The following is a 26,992-nucleotide window of genomic DNA, read 5'->3' on the forward strand; positions in this document are numbered from 1 at the left end:
CTACTGGTGCTCAAACTCCCAGACTCACTCGTGGAGCAGTGGCCTCACGACCGTGTCTCCTTGGGTGTGAGCTTTGTAGTGCAGTGTGTACAGGTAGGGCAGCAAAGTGTAGCGAATGTTCAGGTAATGCTTGGAGCTGTTCACCAGCAAGGAGTTGGGTCCAAACACAGCTGGATCTTGATGCTGGAAACAAATATCCACTGTTATTATTGCCAGGTTTTCAGAAGCACTTTGCTAAACTTGTGAAAAGCTGTTTCAGAGGGGCTGAGGTTCTGTGGGTCAGCTCTGCACAGCTTTGCACCCTCCTTGTCCATCAGGGTTATTCCAGGATTCATCCTGGCACTCAGGTTCATGCCAAGGAGCTCCCAGGGAGCTCTCATAGACCTCGGTGTTCCTTGGTGGTAGGAGCAACCAACATTCATAAAACTGTTGCCAAAAACTGTATTCTCAATTAACCCTTATGAAACCCAACGTCCCCCATCTGTAATTTCATACAGACAGCTTAAGGTCCTGTTTTCAAGCTGCCCAGTGATAGTAAGGATTAGAAGTGATAGTAAAGGAAAGGTGGTCGTGTAACACAAAGCAGTTTTGAACAGAAAACACAACTTACTTTGACATATTCAGCATTGTGGTTCCTGGAAAATGGGTAAAATGCTCCCACTTGCATCCATCGTCTGCAAAGTTCTTCTGTGGTGTCTTCACTGAAACCACAAATATCTGCTCCAACCTTTAAAAAAAGAACACATATAAAATCAGAATGTGTTGGATATACAGTGCACCTCAAAAGGTACAACATATTTGTAACTTTCCTCTCCAAAATCCAGCTATGCTGTCCAAAAAATTAAACTGACCCCTCACTAACACTGCCCATCATTCTGCTTCTTCCAAGTGTTGCCTTCCTGTTTGGTGATCATATGCACAGAATGGGAAAAAAGCTTCAAAGCCATTCCAAATTTAAACTATAAAAAGGATTCTGGCTATTTCCCTTCTAAGTGGCTGTCTCTAATTTGAAATTATAAGAACAACAGGAATTGTTTCACATCCCTCACCGATGTTTAAAAATTACTAAAATAAGAGGTAGATTGGGATATATAAGATAATAAGTTTGCTACCCACTTTTATGTCAGCACAGCCACAAAAATCAAACAGCCTAAATCAAAAATTGATAATTGAAAAGAAATGTTCAAAGAGATTCCTAAAAAGGATTAATTTTGGCATTCCGTTGTAAGGGGTTATTTCGAGAGTGCTTGGTTAGATAATCTGTTCTCTGTTTTGAAAGGATGGCACGAACTGATGTCCTACATAAGGAATTCCAAAGAGGTTAAACTCCAGCATTCCAGGGATGGCCCATCTCAGCTGGTCCCACGTGGCTGCATTATCCCCCAGCCAGTGACCCCCGTGCTTTCCTGATCCTGCAAAAGTGGACCTCGAGATCAGGAAGCTTCTCTTTCCTGGAAACACTGTCTCGATGGCTCTGGAAAGGAATGACGCTGGAATTACACAGAGGAAAATGCAACTCAGGCATTGATAATTCTGAACAAAGCAGATTTACACTGATTTGCACTGATTATTCTTCCCAAGAACGGGGACTCCTTTGCAAGTGTGTTTTAGCAAAGCTCAAGATATTCATTTGAACTGATCTCTTTACACAGCTCTGGTAATTTGTGGCTTTTGCTGCCAACTCCAGGCTGTGGATTTTGCCTTGGCTAAATTGGCTCAAACATAACACAGCATTTTCCAGGAATGTCCTTCCTTTAGCAGTCACGTCTCATGGTGCTTTGGAAAACACAGGTCATGGGCTGTTCTGAAACCTTTCTGCAGGATTTTAGGATGCATTCCTTACTTCCTAGTGGATAGGGTCATGGAATATCCATAAAGATTGTGGACATCATACTGCTTGCCCCAGCTCTGCACTGCATCCAGGCAAAGTGTCTTGGAGTACATGACTTTGTCGAGAATCCCTTGAAGGAAGGAATACAAATAGCACTGGTAAGGTACATTTTATTATTAATATTTCCAATCTTTAATGCACATTTATGATATCCAAGCCCTTTTATTCTCTTTATTCTTCCACTCAGGCAGTTTAATTGCTCCAAAACCAAAATGCTGCTCTTGGCTGTTGGTTTGCTCTGTGATATTTCCACTCCTGAGCTTTGCACCCAATCCAAGGAACTGGGAACTGTGCTCTAAATTCCTGAATCACCATCTGACGGCAGGCTGGCAAAGGTTACTTAAATCTACTATTAATACAAACTATGAACTTCATTTTAGTTCTGCAAATATCTGAAAAACTCCTGACAGTGCAAGAGGATCATTGCATTATCAGACATAATTAAAAGGCAGTGACAATATCCAGTATTTATTTGACGAGACAGAAGAGGCAATTCTAGAAACCACACCTGAAATATACAAATACAAGCACATAAATGCTTTCTGTCAATAGGATGTGCAAACCCCACCCATAAGAACTACACTAAAATCACATTGTATCCTTGAAGGCAATTAACATTTTATTTGGCATTTTATTATTCTGATTAAAGTAGCTGAACTTACTGGGAGTGTAAGGAGGGTAGTTTAACTTATTCTCTGCACAACCTTTTTTTGAGCCTTGAACAAAGTTGCACACTTCATTCATATCCTGGAAAGGAAAGATGCAGGATGTAATAAAGTTGCCTTAAGTACATTTCCCTAAAAAAGTCTTCCACTCTATTCTGTCATTAATAACTATTTAAGGAATAATTAAGTAATCATTAGTAGCTATTCTTCAACATCTCCTTTCCAATCATAAAAATACCTTTCAATCCAATAAAAATTCAAAGTAATAAACATCTGCTATCACCTATATTTTAAAAATAGAAATAAAAATCCTGAATTACTCACAATCCATATTCCATCATAGGGCACTATGTCATAGAACAGTTTGCACTCGTTCACCCACCAGTTCGTGGTCTCGAGGCTGGTGTAGTCTGGAAACACAGTTTCCCCTGGCCACACCTGGAATATTCAAAGGAAAATAATTAATGAAACTTTAAATGAGATTAAAAAACTGTCATAGGATCACAGACCTGCTCAGGTTGGATGGAAAACTGAAGAACACAAAGAGTAATAATTTCTTAACTTTGAATTTTTCAATTGCTTTTCTTGTGAGTCCTACAAGGAGCAATACACAGCTGAGAAAATTCTCAATAGAAGTTAAGATTATAAATTAAAAGGATAATGTGGGATCTGGCTCTTCAGTTGCTACAGGAAATAAATAGGAGCTGGTTGATGAAATGTCCCTTGAGCCTTCAAACTACCTTTTAATGTAAAAAAAATGTTAGCACTAGTGTAAAAAAAATAGGGTTAATGTGAGCAAGTGTAATTTTAATTGCTATTTTAGTTCTATTTTTACTTTAAAAATTAAAATTTTAAAAATATTCATTTTCATGTAGAATCAATGAAAAATACCTTTTTAATGTAAACAATTGAGAAACAGCTAAGAAAGGTTGAGAAAAATCATAGTCTACAAGAGATCTTACAAACCTTTCTCTCCCTGATAGAGAAGTCCCCTGAGCTAAAGTAAATCACAACAGTGACAACAGATCAAATTCAAATGTGTAAAACCACAATTACCTCCCCAACCAACGCTGTTCCATCTGACTCATTAACCCAGACATTTCTCTCCATCCCCCTGACGTAGCTTCCATAGGGACTTTGATCAGCCATCTTTTGGGTGCTAATAGCAGGATCCTAAAGAAATTAGAAAACAACAAAGAAAAGAAGAAATCAGGATATTCCATCCATTATTAAAGGCTGTAAAAGAAGTAATTACAGAGACTAAGTAAAGAATAATAATAATAATAATAAATAACTGCTATGCAAGTGTTCACAAGGGAAAACAGGAGCAATTAAGTGCTTACCAATATGATGACATATTTTTGTCCATGGTCATGCAAATAAGCTGCAAATTGAGGGAGGTCTTTGAATTTCACTTTGTCATAAGTAAAATCTTTCCTGTTCTCCATATAATCAATATCAATGACTTGGATATCCTGAAAGAGAAGGGAGTTCAGCTTTTCCATAAGAAGTGATAGGTAACAATTTTTATTAGTCCACTTTCTTCTCAAATATTAGTTGAATATTGGGGTATTTTTATTCTATTGAAGACATCAGGTTCATGGCATCTTAAAGTCTAATTTTAAAAGTTAATTGTACTTTGCCTTTGACTGTCAATTAAGAATAATATATGGTTCCATAACTGTCCATAGGACAATAAAAAATGTTTCAAGAGAAGAAAAACGGATAGAGTTGGAAAGAATAAAAGAAAAATTATGACAAGAAAGTGTTTGAATAAATCTAACTGCAGTTAACCCACCCCCCCATCCAACATTCTGATAATGGGTCTAACACCAAAATGCACAAAAACCTTTGACACCACACATTTCCCTATCCAATCTCATGGAAAATGAGCCAATTGTAGGATCTCAGGGTGCTCCCAAACCCCATACTCACGTGGGGCAGTCCAACAGCTCTGTTCCTCTCCATGACCTCCTTCACCTCCTCCAGGGAGGTGTATCCATAGCGGCAGAGCTGGAATCCCAGGTTCCAGTAGGCGGGCAGTGCTGGCAGTCCCACAAGCTGAGAGGGGAAAACAGAAACCCCACATGTTGCTGGACACCCTGTGTCACCTCATCCGCTTTCCCTGCATCCACTGGGGCCACAGGATCTGAGCTTTTCTATTTCCATCTCTCTGTAACCCTGCAGTTCTTCAGTGTGTAACTCTGAACTCCACACCCAGCGTCAGCTGCTGCTTCCCCATTTGGGGCAGACACAACAATTCCTCTCCAGGCCTGGCAGTCAGGGACACCTCACTGCCTCAGGCCAGAGAGATGGAAACAAAAGTGAGCTGGGGGAGCAAACTGGGGGCCAATGACTTCATCACCTGAAGCTGGAATTGGAGGATTAACCCCCAGTATGCAAATGGACCAAACTCATAAAAGTGTGAAACCTGTTACTCGTGGTCCATTTCTGGGCTTGGTCTGCCCTCAATGTACCAGAAGGCTTTTCAATAATCATTTATTCTCTTAATTTTGTCTGGCCTCTGTTTTTAGGTAGCCCCGACAAGGCATCACCACATGTCTAAAATCTATTCCAATAAGCCCACTCATAAATACAATTTTTTTTTCCCTACTATTTATTTATTTTAATACTGGTATTTTGGGACAATGGCCATTCTTTAAGGTATCACTGGAAATGAGGCAGATCTCAAGAAGTGCAAAGGGTGCTCAGTGATACCTTGTGATCATAAAATCCAGACATCCTGTAAACACCCTCTCTATCCCATAACATTGCCACATGAACAGGAATTTGTCCTCATGACAAGAGCAAGGAGACATAAATTATTCTAGAGACCATCTCCAGCACTAATGGTCACGGTGTAAATTACAGATTTATGAATTTTGGAGCTCTTGGGCCTCGAGCATGCATCCTCTCCAGCACCCAGGGAAAATGAATATTATAAAATAAATTCCAAGCACTTTGAAAAAATCTGTCCAATACATAATCTCTGTAGGTAAAGGCACCTGCAGGTACTCCTGGACTACTTGCTCTGGAGTGTTCCCCAGGAAGATGTAGAAATCCAGGATGCCTCCAATGGTTCTGTAGGTCACTGCTGGAGCAGGCTGCACCACAAACTCTGCCAGACAAGAGTGCACAAAAACAGTTCTGAAGGACAGGAAATTCTAAAATAACTTTTCTAATTGCTGATTAGAGAATTTACTGAAGTAAAAACAACAAAATGCCTAAAGAACCCTAAATCATGAATTGAACTTGCAAATAAGGGGAAATCAGACAACTCTTTATGTGTCCCTATTTCCATTCCTTTGCATCCTACAGAGAAGAGAATCAGAGGAAATCCAATGGTTCAACCTTTTATATCTGAATTTTTAGTACAAATTTCCAGCCCAAAGATGTGCAGAGCTCAGTAAAGGTAAATATAAATACAGTTTTCTGAAGGGATTAAAGGACATTTACTTCCAATGTTGTTCACTCCAAATTTAGTCTCTTATTCCAGTGCAGACCTGTACACCCTTTGGGTAAGTTCCTGACCCTCAGATTTCCATCAGAATCCTCCACTTAACTGGAAGCTCCTCACTATTTGTATTTGAAATATTATTAGACATGGGGTAATGACTGCCCTCAGATTTTGGGGATGTTTTTAAGAAAGAACACACATCAGCTCAGCTTTAATTGCAATCCAAAAGATCATTTCAGAAGAAATTCAACTGCACTGCTCAGAGCCCCAGAGAAAGGTTTCTTACCCATGGCATTGCTGTTCATCAGGAAAACACCAAAGGAGGCTCCAGTGTTGTCTTCCAGACACAGGAAGAAAGTGTGGGTTCCATATAAGTTATCCATTGCCTAAAATAATAAAGGGAACAGGCAGGCTGATTAACATCTAATAACAGGATCTGTTCTGGAATATTTCAAAATATATCATGGGTAGAACTCAAAACATCTCAAAACAGAGAAAACAGCAGAAATTTAAATCCTGACACTTCCCTGTTTTATATGTTCTGTTTTTCTTGGTGTTATCCTCCTTTATTTTCCATTAAAACAAGAATTTACCCAATAAATAGATAACAGATCTGATGGATCTCCAGGAAAGCTGGCAGATATTGCAGCTCTCTTTCTGGGGAATAAATGTGCTTATCAAAAACTTGAGAGGTGCTTCCACCCCCTTGCATCACAGATCAGGTTTTACATCTAATCTATATATCTGTTCATCCTGCAAGGCAATAATTTTGATGCCTAATCTATGAAAATAGGAGAGTGCCTTGCTGGTTTTTCATTTCCTTTTAAATTATTTTTTTATTTCTGCTGTTATTATTAGCAACATAACCCCTGAGAGACGCTAACAATTGTTGTAATAGTTGTGCTTTTTCTCCTGCAAAAGAAAATTAAGTTCAAATGAACAAGAAACAGAAGCTGAGCAATTCGAATCAGCCTAACTTGGTGCTGTTCAGTGTTATTTTAGATTAATGAGTCTACACTCAGTGGAGTCATAGAGTTAAGGACTACCTTCAAACCAGAGTAAAGAGTGAGGAGGAATCTCAAGGTAATGGGTGCAAATTCCAGATTATTAATTAACTACATACAGCCATCGCACCCTCAGGTTTCAGTCCATTTATCTCCTATTGCAGGAGAACACAAGTTCTCTCTAAAAGCAGGGAGTTGCTTTATGAAGCTGAGGTAATGGTGAAAATAGTCTTACAATTATCAAAAAATGGGTGTCACAGAAATTGTTTCATACAGGGACAGCCAGAAAACTCTAGAAACAAATAACAGCTGACAGACATATTTTATCTTGGAAAGAAACAGCTGTTAAGGAGAATTTTTCCCTAATTTGAGCTCCAAGGAGGTTGCTGAAGCAGCCTGGGCCATCTGAACTGAACACTGCCCTCAGCAATGCCTATTGTTATTTATTACTATGTTATTTATTCTGATTATCAGTAGAAGCTGAAGACTCATCTGTTAAGGTTTATCCACTGGTTTTCCACTGCACACCAACACAAAAAATCAGGGAACACCCATGAGTACCACGGAGCTTTTAGTAACAACATGCAGCGCCTGAAAAATCTTTAGGGGAAACCCCGTGGCTTCATGAATGTGGTCACAGCCTGAGAGGTTTGGGTGACAGAACTGCCAAGACCGAGGGGAAACAACCCCAAACTCACTGCAGAGGGGGCAGTGTCCCTGCCAAAAATAGGCCATGTTTTCCAGTTGACATTGTGCCTGTACTGCTTGTGCACGTGCTCCCCCACGCCGTAGATGTTGCTGCTGGGCAGTTTGATGGAGAGCTGCAGGAACTGGTCAGCGTACTGCAGGGGCCCAATGGTCGTGTCAAACCTGGTGGAAAAGTGCAAAAAAAAAAAAAAAAAAAAGAGGAAAAAAAGGAGGAGTTTTGCCAAGAGTTGTTGCAAGAACTGTTTCTGCTCCTTGCAGCTGGAGCTGCGTGGCAGAGTCAGGTCTCCACCCAGATCTTTCAGGTTTTCTTCTGGCTGTTGAGGGAATCAGAACTCTCTTTTGGGGCCTCAGGTGGAACAAAAGATGGTGGAAGGTCGCAGACTTTATCAGAATAATCAGGATTTTGGTAATGAACTCTTGTAACATATTGTCCTTCTATAAAAAGGCCTCTCTTTTGTTGGGTTGTTTAATAGTGGGGGAAAACCCGTGCAAATCTTGTGCAAAGAAATTTATCGAGGATTTATCTCTGCCCTTACCCCATAGTAGCAACAGCTTCCTTTGAGATCCTCAAACTCAGAGTCCAACATCACTGTCATTTTTTCTTTAGCAATCCAAATGCAAACACTTTTATGAAATTAAACAAAGGCCTAAGGAAATTTAGACAATATTCCAGAGAATTGTTTCAGTGTGGTCTCTCGGGTGTCTCATCCCCCTCCCTGTACCTGTTTAATCAGTCAGGCACTGCTGACTGCTGAGTCCATCTTCTGTGCCCTCTATAATTGCAAATCAATCATTGCAGAGTATTCCAAGCAAGAAAACAATACTAATAAGAGCAAAAAGCAACCCTTAATTAATTCAACTCGAAGCCTTGCTAATCCAAGTGGCCCAGCCCTGTGGCAGGTAATCATTCCTGGCTGATTTAATGAGTACCTTCATCCTGGCACTGCCCTGCTCTCAGGGCACTTGGACACCTGTGGGTTGGTGGGTTTGGTTTCATTTACTTTTTTTAAGAACATAAATGGGATGAGACAATTCAATGTTCAAGTTCATTAAATATTTTACACACAGCCTTACACAACCAGCTATCCTTGGGTAGCACAGGTGTAAAGGGCAGCCTGATTTTGGTGGTTCAGGACCTCATCACAAGTGTTGTAAAGAAGATAAAAGGTAAAGGAAGGTAAAAAATGGTTAAAAGGTAAAGAAGACAAAAGGAAATCGGGAATTTTCCCACATGATTTGAATTTCTATCAGCAAACAGTATGGCAAAGAGGACTGACAAAGCGTCGCTCAGGTAATAAAAATTCCCCATATTGAGATTTCCCCAGCACTGGGAGAACGTGATCAGAGAGCCACACCTGAAACCCTTCAGACAGAGCTTCCCACCTCAGACTTTGTTGCCAAAGCCATCCCAAGAGTCCTTGAGGGACATCCACCAGTCAAGAAGAGGGAAGTAGCAGAGTCTGTGTCCAAGAGGACGCCTTATAGGTGGCATCTGGTGTGGTACCACCAGCTCTCAGGGACACCCAGTGACATCTGGGTCACCGATGAAGGCCCACCAGGACTTACAGCACTCTGCCATTGCTGGCTCTGGTCACCACGAGGCCAAAGGGGTTCTGCTTCAGCTCCACCCTGTAGTTGAGGCTGGAGGCCGCGGATCCCTTGAACGGCTTCACGTGCTCATGTGGGACCTCGAACCTTTGCGTGTTAGGGTCAGTGATCTGCACACATTGACACAACACAAGCGTTGGGCCTTTAATTCTTCCCCAATACAGGCATTTTCCAGCATTATACACACTTCCGACTCAGGGTATTTCCACCCTTATCCCAGTCTTCTCCTCTGCTGTGGTTGTTATTCACTTCCAAGTTTAATTACTCATTTTCAGCCATTTTCTTCAGAATATTTAACTCTGTGTTTCACTGGCTCAGCAGGAACCCACTCAGCAGGTCAAAGTCTCCCACAGAAGGTTCACAATCCCACAAGCCACTGGTATCCCCACATCCATGGCACAGACTCTTGAGCTCTCCATAGAAAACACAAACCCCTGGAAAAGCTAATATTGTCTGTCAAAATGATTGAGGGATGTGATTGGGCCAAAAACAAAAAATAAGTAAAAACATTTATCCCCCCCAAATCTTTCTGTGATGAGGACAAATGGTGGATAATAGAAAATCTGAGCTTTCCAGAGGTCTCGGTGATTTTTCATGCAGAATTCCCACTGTGCCAAGTCCCCGTTAACCTGAGGCATTGCAGCAGCAGGGAGGACAATGAAAGAACTTCAGTGGGAATCACGAGAGGCATCAATCCCACACTCCCTGCACAGGCAGCCCCACATCCTGCAGAGAAAACAGGTCTTGGAGCAGAAGAGGACAAGGCCTGACCTTGAATCGGAAGCGGTTGCTTGTCTGATACTCCGCCGTCAGCAGCACGGTCTGGATGTCATCCCCGAAGAGGGAAGGGGAAGGCAGCCTCTCCAACGTGGCCTCAAACCCTCGGGAGACAAACACGAGGTGTTGTGTGGAATGGGACAGCAGGGAGCTGGGGTGCAGCCCAGAGCTTACCTGCCTGGGTGTGCCTCTGGGAGCCCTGCACTTGGTAGCCGTGGCTGGGGGAGAAGAAGCACCAGGGCACGCTGGCGTCGCTCTGGGGGCTCCAGCAGCAGCCACGGAGGGAGCAGGTGCTCTGAGCAAGGACAGGAGGGGCACAAATCAGCCGGGGTTACACAAATAAACCCATACCAAACCAGTTAAAGTGCACCTTTCACCCCAAACACCAGAAGCCTTAATAATTTCTGCACTCGGGTCAAGCCCTCCCTTGAAAAACTCTATGGAGTGAACTCCGTGGTGGCACAGAAAGCACTAAAGAGGGTTTTTTATGGATTCAGAGTAAACCTGCTTATTGGAGATGCATTCTTTCTTAAGACCACAAGATCCCCAGGTAAAATAAACACTTAGAATTATTGAAACATTTGAGCTGTGACAGATACAGCAGAGTCTGACCAAAAGTCACACTCTGGAGAGGGGGTGATGTTTTTCACGGGATTGACGTCTAATAAACAGCTATATACGCATAATGGAACATTGTATATAATATCTACATTTTAATATGATTATCCAGTATCAGAAATATTCAAATTGCTTCAAATTGAGATAATTTTTTTTAAATAAACTTATTTTTTCAAGCCTCTGTCTCAGTGTAGTGGCACCATGCCTTACACACACATTCACTAAAAGCTGAAATTCCTTTGCTTTGCTTTTGGAAATGAACTTGTCCACGTGCTCTGTGTGTAAGATTTATGTTTAGAGATAAGATTGGGGCAATAAATCACTAAGTTTCCACCCATTTTCTCTCTTTAAACCCCCATTCATTACTTAGGGCAAAGGACAGTGGCAAAACAGCTCTCACTGCGGGTGAAGGGCAATTCCATCAGTGATCTCAGTACCCAGTTCCAAAAGGGACACCTTCCAAAGCTCACTTTCACCTCTCCACTACCAAAAGCTCTTTCTGCTGTCATCTGACTGTGCTCAAATGCTTTTGGTGTTTGTAATAAATATTTAAAATACTTTGCAGCTTGAAATAGGTAGGCATGACCCCAGACCTTCATTGCTGCTGTCCTTGTTTTGGGGTTGGAGAGCCCAAACAGGGCAGTGCAGATCAAATTATTTTCAGAGGCTCTGGACAGATAAAAGATAAGGCAGCTCCAGCCCAGCAATCAGGCAGGTGAGGGAGCTCACAAAGCCACTGGCTTGGGATGTCTCAGGGCATTTATTTGATAGTGGTTTTACAGAGCACAGAAATCACGCTAAACCATCGAAAATAAACCCCAGATTCACCAAACAGGTGAATGTTTTTCCTCTCTGTCTTAGATTCATCCTATCACAAAACATTTGCTGTCATTTCCATCAGGTTCCAAGCCAAAAATAAGGGCTGGAGGAGAGCTGTAGGGACTCATTCCCCCCCCCTTTGGCACACAAAGCTCTTTGTAAGGCTGTGAAAAACCCAGGCTCACTTCCCACCCCCCAGAAGCCACCTGAGAACTCCCCATTTCCCATTCATAAACTATTGCAGGGTAAAGGAGAGGAAGCACCGAGCCCTCCAAGACTGCAGAGATCTCAGCTTGATCCCCTTACATAATTTCCTTCATATACAGGGGAATATCCTAAATATGAGAACAGATTTGTTACTTCCATCCTTCTCCCTTCCCAGACCAGTGGTCATCCCATGAAAAGCAGAATAAAATTATTTTCCTAAAGCCTGGCTGTTCAAGCATCCACATTCCCAGCTTCCTAAGCAACATTTTCTTTCCCCCAGCTATTTCTCCTGAATACTCCTCAACTATTTTCAGCAGTTTCTTCACAGTCCAGTGATATTTTTTCAGTTGGATCTTATCCTGGCAGATTTCTATTTTTTGTGGCATATTGAGCTTTCTGCACAAGGAAGTAAACACAGGAGCTGAGGATTGGCTGTGCCTGGCACAGTGGAAGGAGCAGAGTTCACCAGAGACACTGGGGAGCCTGTTGTAAAAGCAATCATCTGCTATAAATAAAGATGTGATCCCAGGCTGGGGGCTGTAAATGCAGCACAATAGATACCAGCACCCAAAGCTTAATTAGGAATAACCCTGGATACGAGGAAGCTGTTTACACTGGGGTACAGCATGAACTGAGCACCAAGCACTCAAAGAAGAGCCTGGCCACGTGCTGAACCAAGATATTCTGTTCTGTGCATCCACACAGGCTTCACCAGCAGAGGATTTCGGGCAGAAAAGCACAGAAACCAAGCCCAAACCAACAATTCCCCCTTCCCTGAGCTTTCAGAGGTGCCAGCCTGGCCTACACGAGCTCTGCTCAGTGGAATTCTTGTTTTACTGCTGTGTTCTGCTTGTCTGATCAGACCTCCTGGCAATTTCCACAGCAGTGAATAGATCCTAAATATCTTCCTTCTTCAAGCAACTCTATCTTCACTAACCACATGATCAAATAAAAAATATCTCTTTTCTTTTGTTATTTTCTTCCTTTCTTTCTCTTTTATGCTTTTCTGCCTTCCTTCCTCTTCCTTTTTCTCCCTTTGTTCCCTCATTTTTCTTTTCTTCCCTCATTTGTCTTTCCTTCCTTTCTTCCTTCCTCTTCTCTTTTCTACATTTCTTCCTGCCTTCCTCTTCTTTTTCCCTTTTTTCCTCCTTACTTTCATTTTCTTTCTTCTATTTACTTCTCATTTCTGCAATCCTACTCATTTTCTGGCTCCATCCTGGACATCTTCAGTGACCAAGGAACTCAAGGCAGGCAATAACCCTTGTAGATTAGCCAACCCATTTTTCCCAGCTGCTGTTTATTCTGAAAACCACTGACACAAACCACTGCAGAAGAGTGATGCAGGACCTGCAGTTTCACAGATTCCTGCATTAGTGCAGCCTGACACAACCAAATCACTTCCAGGGCAAAATGTGCACAGGAGTGGATGGAATCACTGGGATGGGATTCTGGCTTTCCTCATGGAGTAAAGGTGATATTTATCTCTAACCCTGTCAAATCTGCTGCCTGCTCTTCACTAATACTCAGAAATCATTTCTTTTACCTCCAATTCCAGATCAGGCACCCTCAGAATTGCAATCTGCATCTACTTTTCTGCTGGAAGCTGTGATTTGATCGTTTTAATTCTCTCCTACCACCAGCCTTGCAGCTGCAACCAGAGCAGAACTGCTCCCCTCCCTGCTTGAGGAGTGCAGCCCTGCCCGTGGGGTGACTGGGTCAGAGGCAGTGATTACAGCTTTAAATGGTCTGCATGGCTTCTCCTGCAGTGCTCTGCCTGTTTCTGGAGCAGGGAAGGAGCCTGAAGAGGTGAGGAACAGGCTGTGATTTGAACCTTTCTTAACCTGTCCCCTGCAGGACTTTATTGAGCTACAAATCATAACAAAACCCATGGCACGAGAGGCTTTAATAACAGCCAGCTCTGGAATTAGGTGGGAATTTCCTCCGAGGTTCAGACAGCTGGATAACAATTTTTATACCTCTGTGAATGACAGAAGTAACCCACATCACACTGGGGTTCTTTTTTTCTCCTAAGCTGCCCCTCCCCAGATCCAGGCATCCATGAGAAAATAAGAAAATTCATAATAAATATGAAAAATAATAATTTAATAATAAGTAATTCAAGAGTAACTATTACAGAAAGGTTCTCAATGTGAAAGCACTGAAAAATAAAGGGCATCATAAAATCATGAATGGGTTTGGGTTGGAAGAGACCTCAAAGCTCCTCTCATTCCAACTCCTTCCATTGGCAGGGAACTTTCCACCATGCCAGGCTGCTCCAAGTCTCACCCAGCCTGAGATGATGCTATTCACTGGCAATTTTAACTCTGAAATTCTTAAGCCAAAAGGTCTTTTCCATACTCTGCTCTCTCAGACACCCCAACCAAACTGGGATCCAAAGTGGGTCTGAAAGGAAACTTCAGAAAGGAAACTCTGCCCACACCTTGTACACTGTAAAATTGCACATCTCAGCAAAGGCCACTATTTCTGAATTATTACAAATGCCAGTTTTTGACCACCACACCGAATGAAACCATTCAGAAAAAGTTCTTAAAAACCAAGGGTGACTCTTTCAGCTGCTTGATGTCTGACCAATATTTCTGCCACCTCTTCCCAAACCAGAGAACTCAGACCTCCAGGCAATGAGCTGAAATGGTTGTGCAGGAGTGGAATCCCCCTGCAAACACTGGGAAAATCACAGATTTAAACAGATTAAGGAAATACCTGATCTAGTAGAGACAAATGGCATTTTTATAAATAAGCAGGAGGTTTTATGGGATGAAATCTCATTTCTAGTATTTTCCAGAATGTTACCAGACCTGTGTTGCTAATTGATCCGGGATGCAGTCAATTCTCTCTGCTACTGGTGTATTCTGACATTGTGGGTGAAAGTCTGAGTCTGTCAGGGAAATAAAGGAACGGGTTAATACCAGGATCTCTAAACTGCAGGAATAAATTGATTCCCTCTGACCTCAGCACCTGCTTCTGCTGCCTGCTTCTCTAACAACAACAGAGATCCAAATCACTATCAACCATTGCTTCTGTGATTCATTTCTACCTCTGGAAAATGGCACACAATTATTTCAGATATGAACACTTCACTGTGCATTTTTGAGCATGTAGGTAATTTTGATAATTTTATTTCATTAGTCCACTTTTCAGGGACTCCTGTCAATGTGCTCTGCTTCATTGAAAATACATAAACTAAAAATTGGAAGAACTTTTCTTAAACTGGGCTGTCATGGTGCTCCTTCCCCTGAGCCAGTTTTCCACAGGAGCTGGAATTGGAGCATCAGGGAAAAGCACCTCCACTAAAATGCTCCTTTTAGATTTCAGGTTTGTGGGACTGAATTTAAGGTGGGCAGCTTTAGGTGATTAAAGGGAACACTGAAGGTTAATTTATGTATTTGGGATCTGTTTGTGTCTGGAACAAGGACTGTGAAGTGCAGGGATGTGCCCTGGGCTGAGATGGACACACACCCAGATTTGCCTCTTTGCATCAGCTGCACTTGTACTTTTTGCTCAGGAAACTCCTGCTCATGACAGAAATAGGAAAAAAAAATGGAGATATTAGTCTGGATGGGCAGTTTTACTAAAACACTGAGGTGTGTGCCTTGTATAAGCAATATTTTTTTATTTTTCTGCCATTTTCACCTCTGAGCTGTTTGCTCCAGTCCCTGTGTGTGAATGGAATTACACAAAATGGGACTGGAAGTAAAGCAGGTGCCCTGCATCACATCCCAGGAACAAAAGGGTTTCCTGATTTATCAGTGCATCAGCAAGAAACACGGGGGGATTTTAGGATTATAATAATGTTCGACGCAATTTGGCTGCTCCCACATAGGGATCAGGCAGATTTTTTTCAGAGTTATCTTTTTTTTTTTTTTATTACTCCAAAAATTGAAATTATCTGAGCTCTATGTCCTTAAAGAAAGTCCAATCAGTGGAGGGAGAGATAAAAGATTTTTCACGACAATAAGCCCTGACTCATGCCATTTATTGCATCCATATCTGGTAACTCTGATTGTATCATCCATCAAGGACTGGCCATGATTCACCTCTGGGTAATGATGAGAGCATTTGGATAATGATAAGAGCAGGAACCCCTGAGCCAGATGCCACTTGGGTTTTTGCTCCTCCAGCAGCCATGGGAAGCTCTCACCTGGAAATTTGACTCCGGGTTGCCCTGTGGCCAGCAGCCCAATGAGGACACAGGCGATGACAGTCACCACGGAGAAGAGGACAATCAGAGTGAGCTCCAGCCCACTGAACTTCCTGCCCATCTAGAAACCCAGAGAAACCCCATCAGTCAAAGTAAAACACAAGGAACAGCTGCAAATTACATTTCCAGTGTATTAAATTAGCAGCGTTTATAAATTGGTCTGGTTTTAAGCCATATCACCTAATCCTGAGGCTTAAATAAAACTCTCCTTAAAGACTAAGTGCAATAAAGTCTGCAGTTCAAGATAATTCACCCAGTGCAGATTATGAAATTGTTACACTGAGAAATGTATTTTCGTCCCTGCAAATGACTTAACACAGAGCAATTTACTCCTGAAATTAACCATGGAGTTTCCCACAGATTGTTAAAATTCCTGAAACAGAAAACAAATAAAATCTTCTTCCCCTTTTTCCCTTTTCTAAGCTTTATTTTCTCCTTTAGAGCAAACAAAAGGTTATTCATTTAAAAAGGAGGAACTTTATTTCTTAAAAATATACTGGAGAAAAGCTGGAATAAACTCTGAGGGCGTGTCCAAGACACGTGGGGAAGGCAAGACAGAGATAAATTGCTTTTTTGTGCAGTGGCAGAACAGACTGCGTACAAGCTCATGGCACAGTGGTTGCTGCTGGAATCACAAATGAAATATGGGAAGTAACTCAAAGGAGTCAGTGCCTTAAAAAGCTGTGGAAAACACAAAGTTTTCCCAAAGTCCTTTTTTATATTTTTGGTGAGAATGGTGTGCTGAGCCAAGGGGGCTCAGAGAACAACCCAGACCCATCAACACTGAACTGATTAAATTTAATTAAAACTAATTAAAACTAATCTCAGCAGCCAGATCAATACACACAGGCAGCTACCACTGCATTCAGCTTGTGGTTAAGGACATTTAACCTCATAAATGAGAGTTAAATAGAGAGAAATTGGTTCTTTTAGCCAAGGAAGTGTGGGAGCACATGTGCATTGCACTGGCACATCAGAACAGTTTTACATGCTTTAGTGATGACCCACAGAAGTGAAAAATACTTTAGAATGAAATATTTTGTGCGTGCAGTAACAGTTTAAATCATTGTGTGCACCTGTTTCCATTTTGAGCCCATCACCCTCCCTCCATCCCAACCTAAAATCCCCTTTTGCTGTGCTGCCCCCAGATGATATAATCCTGAAACTTAAAAAACCTAATGTTCATTTTTCTGAAAAGCATCATGTCATTCAAGTTCTTGTCATTAAAGCCTCCTATCTCATTGAATTCCAGTTCTTTCTTCTCCTGGTCTGCCTCCTAACCCAAAACCATTGGAAATAAATCCTTATCATTCATAAATCTAAGTTCTGCTGTGCGATGAGCATTCATCCAAAGCGCTCCAGAATCTTGGAATAAATAAGATAATATATAATTAAATAACAAAATGAAAGACTTACCTTAAAGTTTCTGCGGTTCCTTCATTTGCTGCTCCTGACTGTGAAGCCCAACATCAAACCTGGGGCTTTATGAGCTGCTGTTATCAGTTCTCAGCTGTGTTTGCAAAGCCCTGGGCCAATGGCAGGCACAGCCAGAATTGCAGGCAGATTGCAGACACTCTTTGGACCAAACACTCTTTGGACTTCAATATGAAGCATCAGGTTCTGCAGAGGAGTGAAAAGCAGCTATGAAATGTCAGTCAACTCATCCAGTTGCATGACTGGGGTTTTTAATCTCTTCTTTTTCCATATCTTTGTTACTTTAACCTTCATGGAGCCCTCATGTTCCTCATGTATTATTTCTGCTTAATCACCACAAGAAGTCACTAAACATTCCCAAATGAGGGAAAGAGCTGTTGAACATGTTGCAGGGGAGAATCGGATTTATGACCATTAAAATTTTTATTGGAATTAACTATAAAAATATTAATATCAAATCAATATAAACAGATTTCAAGGAATAGTACTAATAAATGTCAAAAGCAGATGAATAAGATGAAAGATTAACAGAGAAATGTTATCATTTTATAGCAAAGAGGTTTCAATCATAACCTTAATATGAATCCTTCACATCTAACTGGTTTTTGTCTTTTTCTTGCAAATGATAGGTGGGATTCTAACATTAAATCTGTATTTTCCAAAGTTTTCAATTCATATTATTAAAGCATTTATAAATGATTTTTCAATAATAAAGAAATGGCTGATAAGTGCCCTTGTATTTTTTTTTTTTTTTTTACTGCTCATGAATTTACTCCAATTCCTCCATCCCTCATCTCTGCCTGTGGAGCCCCAAGAATGAGAAATTTTGATATTTCCTGATGAACCACAGAGGGGACGGGCTCCTTTTCCTCTGTCAGCACTTAAAGGAAGGAAAATCAATGGCACACACAGAGCACTGGGGCTCCTTCCTTTCCTTCCCTTCCCTTTCCTTTCCTTTCCTTTCCTTCCCTTCCCTTTCCTTTCCTTTCCTTTCCTTTCCTTTCCTTTCCTTTCCTTTCCTTTCCTTTCCTTTCCTTTCCTTTCCTTTCCTTTCCTTTCCTTTCCTTTCCTTTCCTTTTCCTTTCCTTTCCTTTCCTTTCCTTTCCTTTCCTTTCCTTTCCTTTCCTTTCCTTTCCTTTCCTTTCCTTTCCTTCCTTTCCTTTCCTTTCCTTTCCTTTCCTTTCCTTTCCCTTCCTTCCCTCCCTCCCTCCCTCTCTCTCTCTCTCTCTGTTCCATCCATCCATCCATCCATCCCTTCCTCCCTCCATCTCCCCTCAAATCAATGCCACCACTCCCAGAGACTCCAGTGAACAACAGGCAGAGTTTCCAAACAAACCTCACCCCTCCTTTCCATGGCAAACAACACCCAAGTCCAAGAAAATGCTGGAAACATTGCTAAAAATTGCTAGATATGCTGCTTTATGAGTGTCTATTAAAAAACCAAAATGGTTTTAGTGTGGATTATGAGGATGACAAAGGTTGGGGAAGCCTGAGGGGGTTTCTTTGATAGGTATTTGTTTTCCAATGTTAATTTATTTCATTTGACTGTTCCAGGGAAAGCCCTGGGCCCAGCACAGCATATTCCACGGGTTCCATTTAACAATCTCCCTGCCATCAATAAAACCATTTGCTTAAGTGCTTCCCTGAACTGGCAGTGCCACAAACCTGTTATCCATCAGCCAGGGAATGCTTTCCTGCCGCTCCAGAGCACAGAACCAGGGAACGCCGAGCTCTCCAGGGAAGGTTTCCCAGCAGGTTCCCCAGCTGAGTGTGCTTTCATTACTCCCCAAGGGACATCAGGACAAGGTGTGAGATCGAACTCCAAGGGGGAGGAACGGAGAAGGCTCCTCAGCCAGGGACACTGAGAGGCCATAAAAACAATGAGAACTCCATTACATGAGGAGCTGGAGAAGCGTGGTCTCTACTGGCTCCTGCTTTGGTTTCCAGGAATTCAGAGCTGACTCCTTTCTGACAAAAAGCAGGGAAGAAGAATTCTTGGAAACCCAGGGGTACAGGCTGGGCTGGAGAGAATGGCACAGGAAAGCAATCTAGGAAATGAGGTACTGTTAAAAATGCAGTAATTTAAAAAGAGGCATTTATCTCTTTGCTTTAAACAGGCCCATTTTTAATTAGATCACACACAACTTGCAAAGCTCATTAGCTGGGCAGAGTGAGCTCCCTGACATTCCTTCAGTCAGCAGGGCTAAAAAATTGGGGTTTCAGCTATAGGACCATGCTAGGAAACAAAAGTGGCTTATGCTTTGTCTACAGTTTAATAAGATTTGCTTTTTCACTGTTTTGGTGCCAAATATTTAAAATAAATTAGAGTTACAGACCTTAATTTCTGTAAGAATCTGTTGGCACGTTTCCAGTCCAGCCAGGAACATAATTGTTGTTATGGAAGGATGTCTGGCACAGATCCAGCAGGAACACACTCCTGTAATCCCCCACATTCCTCCTTTGCACGGCTGAACCCACCCTGCAATCCCATTTCTCCAAACTGGGAACTCGCCGGGCTAGCTCTGGCCACATCCAAGCAAGGAAAAAGGCTGAGCTGTTTTTAGAGGCCTGGAGTCTCCTCCAGACATTCAGCCGAGCAAGGCAAGAAGCTGTGAAACCTCACCAAGGCATTGGAAACAGATTTTCCCCCAAAGAGACTCTAGAGAAAACAAATTTGGATTCATCCCCTGTTGTGTCATTTTCCCAAAGCACATCACAATTCAAGATCAGATGCTGTGAGCTCCGACTCAGACAAAAGCAGTTTTCATTTTATAGTAATTGACAACCAAAATATTTTGATTTTGTTTACCAAACAGACGGAGAAATAATATCAACTGAGTCATTTCGTTGTTGTGGAAAAACAGAACATATTTGAAGTTCATTTTCGAAGTATGTGCAGTTCTTCCCAAAGAAATGCAAATAGACATTGTATAGAAAATTTTCTCTAGATAAATATGCTTCCTTACATCTCAACAATGGATCTTTATTCCCATTCCAATACCACTTTTGATCCAATGAAGTATGGCAGAAGTGATGAACATTAAAATTGTATGCCAGTGTTCTTTATGAATTTTTATGAGGTCAAATTAGAGACCCAGTGATGATTAGAGATCAGTGATCATGATAATGATGACAAAGGTAAGAATTCCAATGGATCTGTGGTGCATAGAAAGAGGAATACATTTTGCAGTTCTCAGTGCACATGAGGAAATGACTTATTGGGAATCTCTAAAACACAAAAATAATTACTGGAAGTCAGTGCAGAACACACAGCTCAGGTGATGACTCAGTGCAAAGACCTGAAATCAGAGGAGAAATGTTATAACAATACTCCTAAAAAACCCCAAACCCTCTCATTCTTATTTTAATTGCTGCTGAACACAAAAAGCACGAAGCGAGAAGGCGTCAGATGTAGAAGGAGCAAGTGTCAGGATGGTTTGAACCGTAATCATGAATATAAATCACTTGATTATGTCTGAAAATTAATAACTGCTGTTGCTCAAGATAGCAAAGGGTAGCTCTTAGTAGAGCCAAGTCTTATGTATTGCCAATATTTATTATCTACCTTCTCAACTGACAAGGAAATTACAAGATTGCACGAAAAAAAAGACAATCTTCTTCTTTTGGCCATTCATGCATAAATATGTGGAAATATCAAAATGTGCCTGACATTATTACTTGATCGAAATTTATCATCTGCTTTTTGATTTTTTTTTTTTAAGCTGAAATAAGAGAACATCAGGGATATTCCAGAATGGAAATATCCTACAAGCAAGAGATTTGAACCTGGCATTTGTAGCTGACAATGTTCACTCCAGGATAGAGTTCACTGCCTGTAAATGAAGGGGAAAAGGACAATTAATATTTGCTTCCAGCTAATTGCTGGCTTCAGATAATGCACCAAGCTGAAAGTGACTCTCAGCTGCATCCCCCCAGCTCTGCTTTGGGGCAAAATGGAGAGAAAGGAATTCTTTATTTGCAGTTGGATGAAAACACCAACCACAGAAAAGCTGAAGAAAATTCCAAACAAGCAGAAAGAAATTTAATAAATTAGTAGTCATCCTTCGTCCTCAAATATCTGAATTCTCAATTTGTTGATTTTTCAGACCAAGCCTGCTGTAGGTACTGGTTTTTGGGGGTCCTTTAGCTGGGAACAACTGTCAGGGTTTTACTTTCAAATCCTTCTCTCAACTTCTTCAGCTTTATGTGATTTTTTTTCCCATGTTCCTTCCTACCTGGAATGTACCAGCAGAAAGGAATGTTCACTCCTGTTGGCAGACCTAGAAACAGCAGAGATATTTTCTGCACAGGGACATATAAAGGTTAATATTCCAGTTAAATTTGAATAAACTTTTGAATAAAACAATGGGTAATGCTTCCTATGAAACCTAATTGGCGAAAAGTTGAAGAACTGGTTAAGAAAGGATGTATCATGTCTTAAATCCTTCTAAAAAATGTCCTTCCTTCTTTGATTCCTTAAAAACAGGGGAATTTCTTTAACCTCCCAAGGCACGTCATTAATTTTGTGCCTTCTAGAAATGCATAAATTCAAATGTGATGAGCTTCAGTAAAGCAGATACTCTTCAATAATTCAAATATGGACAAATGACAGTCTTGGATTTAAGAGCCCAAATCACCCCTCTGTATTTAGGCTGTCCAAAGACTCACTAACATAAAATAAATATTGACACAACCACTTCTTCATGCCAGTTTGGAGACACATATGCACAGACCACCAGGACACCCAGGAGTCTGCCAGCTCCAAAGATCCTTGAGTCATACATCAGGCAGGTCCAAAACAGCCTTGGAACGGATTTTGTAATGCTAGTTTAAAACAAACAAACAAACAAACAAACAAAAAAAACAAAACAAAACAAAACAAAAAAAAAAAAAAAAAAACAAAAAAAAAACCCAATAAACTGGGGACTCTTAAATTTCTTAGCTGGTAAATATGAATATTTTTATGACCAGAAAGACCAGAAATCTATTCCATTGAGTTTTTTCATGCTTTTACAGAACAAAAGCTGAAATGACAGATTATGCCCCAGCTTTTGGAGAGAGGAAAAGATAATTCTGAAAGGAGCTGCTTAACGAAATCAGGGCTTTGACCCTTTGCAATTTTTTTGTCAGAGCTTTTCTGCTGCTCCCATGACTTTCCCTGTCCTTGCTGCAGATGGTCCAACAGCCAATTCCTCAGTTCCTTGCTGCTCCTGAGCAGGAAACAAAGCAAAGCCACCGTTATTATCTCTTGATTCCTCGCCAGCTTTTTGCTTATTTAGACATGCTACTGCTGGATATTATTCAGCTTTGCATTTCTTACCAGTAAAAAAAAGAATAGATGGCTATTGTAGGAAAACAAAAGGATTAAAGGCTTAGGAGCTTTGGGTGCATGTTTAATATTCAGATATTTGTAATAACAACTGAGAGATGCAAACAACATCAGTGCCAAGAAGGTGATTTCCTTACACCTGTTTTTGTGTGGTAATTTAGGGAGCACTGCCCAGGAGGGCTGGGCTGGGCAATGGACACTGCTGAGGCAGAACCCAGCAGCTCATCCCAGCACCATCCAAGATGTGGGAAAACTCAAAGTTCACAGCTGTGACCTTCATTGCCACTGTCACCTCCATGGAATTTCAACTCCTGTTTGTCGAGTCTTTACTTCTTTTTGCCAAGGGCAGGATTAAATCACGAGACAAGATTTCTTGCTGGGACTCAGATGTTTGTTAGCTCTTATCCATGTCACAGTCTCACAAACCCTGAGTTCTACAGCATTTCACTCCAACAAACTAAAAATGGAGCCCCATCTCTCTCTCTACAAGGCCTTTTAAGGATAAACTGTCCAATTAACAAATGACACCTAAATTATTTTTACTTTTAACCCAGTAGCCATCCACCCGTGCTCCACAATGTGGACTTTTTATCCAGTTACACAAAACCACCCAAACCCATGGAGAAGAAGGAGAAGGAGAAGGAGAAGGAGAAGGAGAAGGAGAAGGAGAAGGAGAAGGAGAAGGAGAAGGAGAAGGAGAAGGAGAAGGAGGAGGAGGTGGAAGAGGAGGAGGAGGAGGACCAGCCTCCACCCCAAAAACTCCATCTTGCTTTATATGTATTATTACATTCTAAACCCTTAAACTCTGAGTTTTCACCCTGTGATATCACACACTTCTGTTCAAACTCCACCCCCACAATCCCAGTTCCATCATTCCATTTTGGAAGCTTCTCCATGGCCTCAGGTCAATGCAGAGTTCTCCTGGGGTCAGTGCCTGGCAGCACAGAAAGTCTCAAATTCTCAATAACCAGGGTTCCAACACCTAGTGACCTCTAAACTTGCACCCAGGGGTAATTCTTGTATCCCTGGGATGAAGGATTCCAATACTCCATGAAAAAATGTTCAACCATGCCATTAGATGCCACAAAACCTTTCAGATTCTGATCATACTGGTTCCAAGCTTTTCTTTCCAAACACAATAGCTGGAAGATGTATTTGTTTGGGGGTTTTTAATGATATTTTTACAGTCTCTTGTAATTCAAGTGGGAGTAGGAATGAAAGCATCAAAGTGTCAGACTTTGAACAAAGCCTGGGGACCAGCGAGGCTGTGGGTGCTGTTCATCCCACCTCAGCAGTTCTGCTCCTAACTGGAAGATTCTCCATAGGAGTGACAACTCCTCAATATTTGCACACATTTATTCATATAAACACACTTATATACATTTATTTTAGCTGACTTTAGGAGTCCTTGATCACAGAGATGCCCTGGTAAGGATCAAACCATGAGGATGGAAATCCATGCAGAGATTTAGAACTGAGACTACCGAAAGGTCGCTTCGACCAATCATTTAAACACCTCCATTTATTTATTCTTTGATCATGGAGCGAGCAACACTAAAAAACAACAAGCAGGGAACTCAAAAGGGGAAAAGCTGATAAGAACTCAGGGGAAATCCTGGAAAAAATGTTTAATGCCAAGTGTCCCCCAAGGCGTGACACCTCCCAGGGTACATCATCCGTCAGTCCTCTGCTCCAGCAAGAGTCCGAGGCACCAAGGACTGGTGTCAGGAGAGCCTCAAGTCTTTATTAAATGTATGGAACAATACCTTGGCAAATTGTGTAAGACTGGAAGCACCACGATAACCCTGAATCTGCATGTTGAAGGCTTTCAGGGCCCATGAAGGTGTGTGCTGTGAGATAAAGCAGCCAGCTTTGAAAAGGAGACTTTAATCCATTCGATATTTGCCATCTAAATAGCTCCACTCTGCTAGACCTGAAGCTTTCCCTGGAACACAAGTGCTGTTTCCCTTTTTTTCATTTTCCCAGTTATCTTGTTTTACAGCTTTCTCCACTCCAGTCCTTAGCCTACATTTAGGCAATTATTTCCCTTTCCTCTCAGCAGAAATACAATATCTGATGGTGGCAAACATGCAGAGCACAGAAGTTCCTGAGTCTCACTCCAGCATCTTATTACACTGCCCCATTTTCTCATTTGTTGTATAATTATGGGCAATTAGGGCTGAGAGCACCGAGGTCAGTCCTGTTTCTTGAAGTGTGTTTGCCATAAAATCTCCATTTTAGCCCTGCTGTGGCTCATTGAAACCCAAATGGCACGGAGGAGAAAATATGTAGAGTTTGATTCAGTGAAAGCAAAGTTAGAAGGGGCTTTCTTCAAGTGTCCAAATATCAGAGGGGGCACAAAACCATGACTGGGACTCACTCTTGCTCCTTTCTGGTTGTGACTCCTGGAGTATGGGTAAAACACATCCAGGGAAGACACAGCTCATACTCTGAGTTTTTGAATATGCCACAGATATCAACTCCTGTCTGAAAGTTTAAAAATTACGTGATAGAGATAAAATCATGTACAGAATCAAGGGAAATCAGTGGAAGGTAATAACTCATTAGCTTATAAGATATTCCAGAGAGACCGAACTCCCTCACACCTAGAAGGAAATAGAATTCCTTACGTTTTCTCTTACTTTGGTGCGCTGATGGTCACATAGATAGTGCACATTCACCAATTAACTCCATTTCTCAAGTTATTAAATATATAGTTCAATACTTGGGTGTTTATGCTCCTTCATTGCTCCACCAGGGATACAAACACCATACTCAGATGGCTGTGGATGAACTTCTCCTCAACTTCCTTGGAACAATCCCTTTGCAGCCTGAATCACTACTGCAAAAACCAAACACAAAACATGTCAGAAACTTGCCCTGACTAAATCTCACTCCTCTTAAACGAGAGCCCCATAATTGCCTAAACTGCTGCTTCAATAAGCCACTATTTGCTTATTTTTCTATAGGATTTGCAGCTTCAGTGACACAATAATTACAGCAAAAATACATAAGGTATTTAAATTACCACAGCAATTAAACCAGACTAATGTGCCACAATTATTTCCTCCAAGATAAACAGTAACTTTCCTAGGATCCTCTATTTCTTTGTTTGATGCCATCCAAAACTTCCAGCCTCTGCTTGCTTTCCCTGTGTCAATAATGCTTTGGAAGAGGCAGCTAAAATTTCAAAAGTGAAGGCAGCGAATGCCACGTGTAGAATTGCTCAGGGATGAGCACAGCTCAAGATTTTTGCTGTTGAGGTGGCAGCTCTCTGCTCTAGCACTGAACCAAAATATCCATGGAAAGCAATTATTCATGTTAAAAAGCTTGAATTTACCTCCAAAAGGTTCCTGCATTCAGAATTATGCAGAAACCTCATAAGAAAAGAACAGCATCAAGGCAATATCCCCAAGTTTCTGTGCCTAATGGATGGAGAAATGAATTGACACCAGGTTACATAAAATATTGATGCTCACTTTTCAGTTACAGGGTTTTATGTGTTTTGCATGCAAAAGGTCTTCCTGCTTGGAAGGTTTACTACCAGAATAAATTATTATTACAACGTGTCTTCGTTTGCACAAGTGCTTCTTCAGCTGGCAGCAAAGAATAACTTGGGAGCTGATGTATAGACATTTTTTTTTAAAACTCACATTTTTCTCGAAAATTTAAGTGCAAGGATATCTGCACAAGCTGTGTAACTTATCACAGTGATTTCTGTTAGGGTACCTCTGCAAACAGGAGGAGGTTTTTCACTGCATCTTGGTTCACACGTAACACACAGCAAAGATGGCAATATTCCTCTTAGTGTTTTATTATTTCCCACTTGAAATGCCCAAATCCCATCAGATTGGGCTGACAGCACAGGGATCAGACATTCCCTCCTGTCCTGGCAGCAATTTCCACCCTGCTTTGACTGGCAGGGCTGCCCTGGCATGCTGCCAGTGGAGCATCCTCTCACAAATCCAAACTGCCCTGATATTTCCTCTCTTTATGGGAATATCAAAGTTACCAAGGGCTTTAAGGTCGTTAAGAGCTGTCCAGAAAATCTGCTCCTTGCTCAGTGGCTGAACTGTAAATGGAAGATCCAGCTCCATTATCTAAAGCATTATCTAAAGCAGGCTGGGGACAATGCAGAGGGACAGATAATGATGTTGGCCTCAGAGCAGGGAAAAGAAATGCTTCAAAGTAAAGCTTTGCCCTCACACTTTGCATTTTAAAAGTCTTCAAACCTCAGTGTTAAGATGAGGCAGTTT

General features: G+C 41.4%; 1 protein-coding gene and 1 long non-coding RNA gene across 2 annotated transcripts in view; one reads left to right on the forward strand and one right to left on the reverse strand.

Annotated features, from left to right (window-relative positions):
* The window catches only part of SI (sucrase-isomaltase), a 43,401-nt gene extending 25,808 nt beyond the window's left edge, over positions 1–17,593 (reverse strand). Inside the window, exons 1-18 of the mRNA XM_068200211.1 lie at positions 17,390–17,593; positions 15,914–16,034; positions 14,571–14,644; positions 10,285–10,405; positions 10,105–10,214; positions 9,292–9,443; positions 7,716–7,887; positions 6,300–6,399; positions 5,562–5,674; positions 4,492–4,617; positions 3,900–4,031; positions 3,613–3,729; positions 2,881–2,994; positions 2,554–2,638; positions 1,844–1,961; positions 1,303–1,474; positions 611–727; positions 29–183 (exon numbers count right to left, since the gene is read on the reverse strand). Coding sequence (XP_068056312.1) covers positions 29–183; positions 611–727; positions 1,303–1,474; positions 1,844–1,961; positions 2,554–2,638; positions 2,881–2,994; positions 3,613–3,729; positions 3,900–4,031; positions 4,492–4,617; positions 5,562–5,674; positions 6,300–6,399; positions 7,716–7,887; positions 9,292–9,443; positions 10,105–10,214; positions 10,285–10,405; positions 14,571–14,644; positions 15,914–16,034 — 2,099 coding nt within the window. The 5' untranslated portion in view covers positions 17,390–17,593. The remainder of the gene's footprint in view (positions 1–28; positions 184–610; positions 728–1,302; positions 1,475–1,843; positions 1,962–2,553; positions 2,639–2,880; positions 2,995–3,612; positions 3,730–3,899; positions 4,032–4,491; positions 4,618–5,561; positions 5,675–6,299; positions 6,400–7,715; positions 7,888–9,291; positions 9,444–10,104; positions 10,215–10,284; positions 10,406–14,570; positions 14,645–15,913; positions 16,035–17,389) is intronic.
* LOC137479714 (uncharacterized) overlaps positions 1–26,992 on the forward strand; it is a 263,044-nt gene that overhangs the window by 181,515 nt on the left and 54,537 nt on the right. The window lies entirely within an intron of this gene.

The sequence above is a fragment of the Anomalospiza imberbis genome, chromosome 10, assembly GCF_031753505.1.
Source record: "Anomalospiza imberbis isolate Cuckoo-Finch-1a 21T00152 chromosome 10, ASM3175350v1, whole genome shotgun sequence".
Lineage (NCBI taxonomy): Eukaryota > Metazoa > Chordata > Aves > Passeriformes > Viduidae > Anomalospiza > Anomalospiza imberbis.